Below are 7745 nucleotides of genomic sequence, written 5' to 3' on the forward strand. Positions count from 1 at the left end.
TAACCTCAAAATGTGGTCATTGATGTGCGGAATTAAATGGCCAGGTGCGCAATTAAAGGGGAATTACACAAAAAAATTACATTTAAAAAAGTGTTAATTTTCTTCCAGACCTAAAAAATTGTCTTCTTATGTGATTTAAGCATTGACATGGGCTCAGAACATCCAACTGTGTTGTTTCTCCATAAACAATTGCAATTTTGAGAGTGAAAAAAAAAGAGACTTAAAATCTAAAAAGAGGAAAAAATAAAACTGCGAGAACATCATTTGGGCAAACATAAAAGATCATTTTGGGGGGGAAACACACACATTTTATAGGGCCCACCTTAGAGTCGTTTATTAACCATTATTTTACCAGGCATATTGGCAGAAAACATAGTGCACTACTTTCTCTTGTACACTAAGGACCTGGGGAAGAGTTGTGGGGAAGAGTTGCGGGGGAGAGGAGGAGAATGTGCCTATTTAATAGAAAAAAAATATTTTTTACTTTTTTCAAATAAAATGTTTTTTCCACATAGATTCCACGTCACAATATATTGACAAATTACGTTGAAACAATGTTAATTCAACCAGTTGTTCCAAGTGGGTTATGCCCAAAACCTCCAACCCTCCCACACCTCACCCCACCTCACCATCAGCTCCCTAATCCAGGTCATGGGAATGGAGCATGCCTTGCCTGGGTTTGATATACTCAATCCATGTGTGCCAATTCTCTACCTTTCTCTCGAAGTGGGCACTCATATACTACTTCCCACACATTTCATAGCATTGAAACTTATCAGAAATGCAGAGACCTATAATCACCGCTGTTCTCACAATGGAATGAGACAATTTCGGTCCGGCAACAATAAGTAGAGGCATATTTGAGACATAATAATTATATTGATTCACTAAATAAAACATAATCACAAAACAAAAGAAACAGCAATAACACAGTGTGTGTGGTCATTTCCTGGTTATGAGTGGTACAGTTCTAGGTGCAGTATTCACTAAATGACCTGTAGTTCAGTATGGCGAGAGGTCAAAAACATCCCTCAACCAAGAGCCAGACATGAGTTTCCTTCTCCAAGAAAATCCATAGACACAAAAAAACTGTCCCCACTAGATGACTTGTGGTTCTGATTCCGTTGGTAGTAGAAACACGTTGAGGAACCATCATGCCTGGTTCTCTCTGGTTCTGATTCCGTTGGTAGTAGAAACACGTTGAGCAACCATCATGCCTGGTTCTCTCTGGTTCTGATTCCGTTGGTAGTAGAAACACGTTGAGGAACCATCATGCCTGGTTCTCTCTGGTTCTGATTCCGTTGGTAGTAGAAACACGTTGAGGAACCATCATGCCTGGTTCTCTCTGGTTCTGATTCCGTTGGTAGTAGAAACACGTTGAGGAACCATCATGCCTGGTTCTCTCTGGTTCTGATTCCGTTGGTAGTAGAAACACGTTGAGGAACCATCATGCCTGGTTCTCTTTAGTTCTGTTTCCGTTGGTAGTAGAAACACGTTGAGGAACCATCATGCCTGGTTCTCTTTAGTTCTGTTTCCGTTGGTAGTAGAAACACGTTGAGGAACCATCATGCCTGGTTCTCTTTAGTTCTGTTTCCGTTGGTAGTAGAAACACGTTGAGGAACCATCATGCCTGGTTCTCTTTAGTTCTGTTTCCTTAGTTCCTCCTGGTTCATGCAATGAAGAATCGGAATTAAAGAATTGAAACCGATTAGTCTTGAGGTGCAGGTGCAAAATATTCAATGAGTATAATCGTCCTCTGGAGTTTATTCCCACATTCCATATCAGAACTCGTGACATGACTTATCTGTTTTCCAGCATCCAACTGTTGTGTTCAGGCTTTGTTGACTATTACGACTTCAGCTCAATTTCACCATCCTGAGCAGAGAAACACTCAGTCATTGGGTCTCATATGTTCCTCTCATAAACTGGTGCCACACAGCAGATGCCAAGCAACGGAGTCTAAATAAATTCACACACCAAAATAATATACATTTTTCATATACACAAAAACTGTACACTGTAATAGTAGCCTAGGCATTCGTTAGTTGAAATAATAATGCCTTACTGCTGTTTGAGTGTTCTTTGTTTCTGAACAGAGACCAGGGGAGCGCAGAACAGAACAGCAGATGGGGTCCAGGGCATTCTGATTATCATGGCTGAAAGGGCTGCATCCAAACAGGCAGAGGAAAGAAAGACAAATGACATGAGTCACCTCTTCCTCAATCTTTGACTTGGCATTTTGAGAATAACAACAGGCAACAAAGGGAAAATAGATCCCAGATGACGGAAAGAAGAAAAAAAAGAGGAGAAGAAGAAGAAGCGGGGGGTAAACCGATTCTGTGGGAGACTGAACTGACGCAAAGAGAAACACAAACACTGAAATTAAAGGTTTGGTTGGGTGGATGTGTGTACATTGGACAGAGTTAAAGGGTGGATTTAGATTTTGCCATCCTGTGTCCTGAAAATGTCCAGGAGAAACATGGAGGACAGTTGAGAAGAACATCAAAGACTGTGGTCTGACCAGGAACCCTTACCAAGATGGCTGCTAGTGCTGCATTGAAATAGTAGCACTCTTTCTCTCTTGTGGTGGCCCCATGCATCCCAAAGCATTAAGATGATTAAGTAAGTAAGAGTCCTGGATGGGCCTCGTCTACCCATATACCAAATGAAAGGTTTAGTTGTGTGGGTTTGTGTGTACAGGAGGCTACTAGTCTACTTACAGACGTTGACCCACTCAGTGACTCGACACTCCTCACAGAGCACGTAGCAGCACCAGTGGAAGCGGCAGTGGCACCTCTCACTACGTGTCTGCTTCAGGATATTGTGCCCTCTCCCGCAGCACAGGGACCCGCAGCTGTCCATGCTGTGGCTGGTCTTGTTGCAGATCCGTCCCTGGGTGCCCAGGGAGTCCAGGGACGGCTCCCGCTCACAGAAGTCTGGAGACTTCTCAAAGTAGACCAGCTCCCGTGACACACTCGGCCTTCGCCGACCCACATTGTTTGGGCTACCCACGCCCCCAGACCCAGATCTGGATCCTACTCCGGCCCCGTTCCTAACCCCATTCAAGGCTCCATTGCCAGCTGCGACCCGGGGGTTGAACACCCCGTTGTTCTTGTTCTGGGAGTTGATGAAGATGGCGGTGAGGAACTTATCCCTCAGCAGAGAACCCAGCAGCCTGAACTCAGGAGACACGTACCAGCAGGTCTTGAACTGGCAGCTGCCTGACGTGCCGTGGCACTTACACCTCCGCTTCATGTTGTCAGTCACAAGCTGTGCAGGGGGAAACAATCATGTCACTATCCATAGAAGTGTAGAAGGCTTTTGATTGCAATGTACTAGGCTAACAATTATAAACGTATTTAAAGATACACTATGCAGAAATCGCTACGCCATTTCCTGGTTGCTAAAATTCTAATAGTTTGCCTAATTTCAGTTTCTGTGACAAAACAAGCAAGAATGGCATAGTACCAACTAAACTGCTGTGAAATATATTTTCCATAACCAAAAACATTGTTTTTTACGCTGTTTGAAGCTGGTGTACAAAACTGAAAGTAAAAGAAGAAAATAATCTAGAACGGGAAGCATAGAAATAGCAGACAAAGAAGAGATATACAATTCTTAGACTCACTTTCAATGAAAATAAAAGCTCTATAACACACATCTCTATGTGAATTTGGTCAGGTCACCTAAAAAGTTACATATTGCAGCTTTAAAATGGTTTATACGTGTTTTATAAATATTTTATTGATTGTTTATGAATCTGTAATAAACGTTTATAACTAATTAATTCAATGAAATATTAAATTCCATAAATGTGAAAACTTGATGAATTCCATTGCGAAACCTTCACCAAATGAGAGCCTGAATCCTATCTGCAGTTATCATCTTGATAAAAATACACAAGATGAATCCTATCTGTCAGAGTCTCTGCTCACCTGTCGGCCCACCCTGTTGTTGTGGATCCTCATGCGGGCGTGGATATCCCTCGGAGTCCCCCGGGAGTCCAACCAATCCCTGGAGAATCTCTCACCGAAGCGGGTGTCATGGCTACAGCCCCCCCACTCCCAGGTTTCCTGCTGGGGGCTGAAGTCCTCTGGCAGGGGATTGAGGAGGGAGGTGGGGTGGATAGAACCAGAACGCTGGCTGGCTGGCACATCTCTGAAATCCTGGGGGGCGGGGGGGCCTCCTCCCCCGTCCCCTCCCATGACCGCTCTGGCCCCGCCTCTCTGTAGGGTCTGCAGCTGCAGTTGGGTGAGTTTGAGACGGATCTTGTCATCGTCCAGGCGACGCTTGGCCTCGCAGCCGCAGTCACGGAGCTTGCCCAAGCTGCAGGCAGAAGCCACGGAGTGTGCCACACCCGCTGCCAACAGGGACAGAGAGAAAGCAGTCTCCCTGAAGCCTGTGGGAGAGCAGAGAGAGACACATCAGAGTCCTGATGTCATCATACTGGGTATAATCTAGATACAGGAAAGCTTCATATCCTTTCATTATTTTCATTCTATAAAGGAAAACATGCGAAGAAATGCTTTTATGTCAGCATCCTTTTTTTGTCCACTATCCCCACCTATAGGGCCTAAAAGTCTTCCTGACCAGGGAACTGGAGTTTTTTCTGGTCAGGTCACATGGAAAATATCCTGTCTGCATTTCCACCCTCCATCTTTTTCTGCCCCTGTGTCTCTCTCACCCCTGTTGAGGATTGCGCTCTGGTGGGGCAGCTTGTTGAGGCTCTCCAGGGCTGAACAGTTCCACCGTTGATCTCTGAGCTGGTGCTGGCACTCGTGGATGGCCACCTGGGATGCACACAAATAAACACACCACCAGAATGGACATTGGCATTTTCAAATCAAATCAAAGTTTATTTGTCACGTGCGCTGAATACAACAGGTGTAGTAGACCTTACAGTGAAATGCTTACTTACAAGCTCTAACCAATAGGGCAAAAAAGGTATTAGGTGAACAATAGGTAGGTAAAGAAATAAAACAACAGTAAAAAGACAGGCTATATACAGTAGCGAGGCTATAAAAGTAGCGAGGCTACATACAGACACTGGTTGATTAGGCTGATTGAGGTGGTATGTACATGTAGATATGATTAAAGTGACTATGCAAATATGATGAACAGAGAGTTGCAGTAAAAGAGGGGTTGGCGGGTGGTAGGTGGGACACAATACAGAAAACCCGGTTTGGCAACATGACTAAAATGATGGCCATCTTGGTCATTGAATCTTCATTCCAGACCCTGCTAAAATATGGTCAAATATTGTATAAAACAAATCATTGTATTATATATATATATATATATATCTATGACCTGCATGCCCTGCAGGGCTGAAGCCGTCACGTCAGGGCTCCGAACACACAGACGCATCTGACGCTTGCTCAGGCCCGCCAGCCGCAGGCAGACAGAGGTAGGGGTCAGCACTGGATCTCCTGCCACCTTCAGACCCAGGATGTCATTACACAGCACCCTGAGGTGAGGATACAGTGGAGGTAGTACAGGGTCATCAGCAACTCTAGAGTAATATCTATCTGTGAAGTGCCTGCTCCGACCCTCCGTCTAACAATGAAAGTGTCATGTCATGAAATGAACATTCACAGAAAGGTATTTGCTGACACAGCTTAACACTAAATTCTGGGAAAATATGTATTTTCAAGGAAATAGAATGTTGATTATTATCTCTGGGATTACCCTCCTACTGTATCTACAGTAGGCCTATTTACATGTATTCACTACTTACATTTGAATTACACAAGTTCCAGTGAAGCACAGTATTGTAAAAAAAAAAGTGTGCTGTAGAAACCTGGATGGCATTGTTACTAAACCATCTCTGTTTTGCATGTCCTTAATCATTCAGTCCCCCAACTGTTGGTTCTGATTAGTGTGTGTGTATGTGTGTGTGTGTGTGTGTGTGTGTGTGTGTGTGTGTGTGTGTGTGTGTGTGTGTGTGTGTGTGTGTGTGTGTGTGTGTGTGTGTGTGTGTGTGTGTGTGTGTGTGTGTGTGTGTGTGTGTGTGTGTGTGTGTCATTACAGGTCACAAACAAAGAAACATTTTGAAAATCGGGATGTCAGCGGTAACAGCAGGCAGCAATAGGCATGTTAGTGAGACAGAGTTGAACGCAGATATCAAGGCATTGTAACATCAATGCATTTAGTTATTTAACTAAAATAGAATATTAGATCAACCTCAAGGAAATATCAGTAACTCAACAAATTCTTTCTCCGACTTAACTTTTCGTTTGAATTATTTCTCATCCCCGGAATGCTCATTGAACATCATCTCCACTTTATCAACTTCTCATCACTCTCTCGGGCTACTTACGTGATTGCAGGTGACGTAAGTGCCGCTGCCAAAATCAGGACAAGGTCCCAACTTAATGTATGTGATATCTCCATTTTGGTAAGCGTCTTTCCCGACGTGACATTAAAACACTGGTGTGAAAATCGATTAAAAGAAAAATTGGACAAGAGTGGAGTAGATTAGCGATGTGCCTCCAACAAAACGAGGAATGAAGAAAGAGAGCAGAATAGTTTGGGGCGAACGTGAAGGGGAGGAGGAGAGAAAATAAGGGAGGGGAGATGTCGCTACAGGCGGTTGTTTTCGAGGTATTGAGCTTCTGAGAAAAGCATCAATAGTTGACAAACCATTATGTGAATTTGACCGACAGCCAATAAGTGTCACAACATATCCAAAGATTTTTCGCGCAGGTACCATTTTCCTCACCAGCATCACCATCTGTGAGTGAGACATTGTACTACCATATAATAATAGAAAACACTTTTATATGTAACATCACTGACATGGATGTTTACTATTTTGTTGGATACAACTGAAAGAAAACGAAAATGTATTCAGATGAAACCCAAGAGAGAAATCAGTCCCGATATGTCTAGGAAATAAATGACTATAGTGTTGGGGGGAGGGGATTGGTTGCTGCTGGTTCCACTGTACGACAGGGAGCTAGAGGCAGCAGCAGGCAGGCGCACGGCTCTCTTCGCGGCGCTCCAATGATACTTGGGTAAACAGTCATCTGTTACCCCTCTTCCTTCTCCCTTCCTCCCACCTCAATCAGCTCGTCTGTTCTTTATTATTGTGTTTGAAACAACTTCATCATTCCATAACAGTTTGATATTTTTTTTCAGCGAATGAAATAAAACAATTTTCATACAGTAGGGAGAGGCTATGTTTAATGTAATTTGCAAACAAGTCATCAAAGTTTGAATTCAATTGACTTAAAGTTCAAATAAGTTATTGTTTATTGTCCAACTTCATCAGTTTTCGACTTGTTTGATCAACGGATATTTTCACGCTTCATCATTTTTCCTAGGGGAAAGTGTCGCACAAAACCAAAAATGTCTTCTCTCTGTCTTTTTACGTTTGGCAAGTTGCCTATAACATGTCTGTGCCAAAATAACACCCATCCTCTTGTCTGTCTTTTAGCCTTTGGAGACTATAGCTTCCCAAGAAATGACAAACGCACCAGATGAGATGCTGTGGCCTCTGATAAAGGTTTTCCACCCAGCTGGTTTAGGGTGTTTGATATGTACTGCCCATGGGATATCCCTCAGGTTGACTCAAATGAAGTAAAATAGGCTTTATATATCAGTTACTTGGCATAATATAATTATAATTTAATCAACAGGTGCACCCAGATAAACTATCGAGTTCCATTTCATTCTTGTTCACCATTCCAAATAACTAGATATTATAACATAACATTGTGTGATGTAGTTTCATAAAATGTAGT

The 7745-nt window shown here is 43.1% G+C and overlaps 1 protein-coding gene across 1 annotated transcript; it reads right to left on the reverse strand.

The window, feature by feature from the left end:
- Positions 1-305: 305 nt before the first annotated feature.
- On the reverse strand, positions 306-6525 carry LOC115132495 (protein Wnt-10b-like). The gene is made up of 6 exons (XM_029665190.2): positions 6320-6525; positions 5311-5467; positions 4685-4790; positions 3936-4399; positions 2721-3270; positions 306-2165 (listed from the first exon to the last, which is right to left on the reverse strand). The coding sequence occupies exons 1-6, from the start codon at positions 6391-6393 to the stop codon at positions 2062-2064; spliced, it is 1455 nt and encodes a 484-aa protein (XP_029521050.1). The 5' UTR covers positions 6394-6525; the 3' UTR covers positions 306-2061.
- Between the last annotated feature and the right edge of the window lie 1220 nt (positions 6526-7745).

This window comes from Oncorhynchus nerka, linkage group LG7 (genome assembly GCF_034236695.1).
Source record: "Oncorhynchus nerka isolate Pitt River linkage group LG7, Oner_Uvic_2.0, whole genome shotgun sequence".
Lineage (NCBI taxonomy): Eukaryota > Metazoa > Chordata > Actinopteri > Salmoniformes > Salmonidae > Oncorhynchus > Oncorhynchus nerka.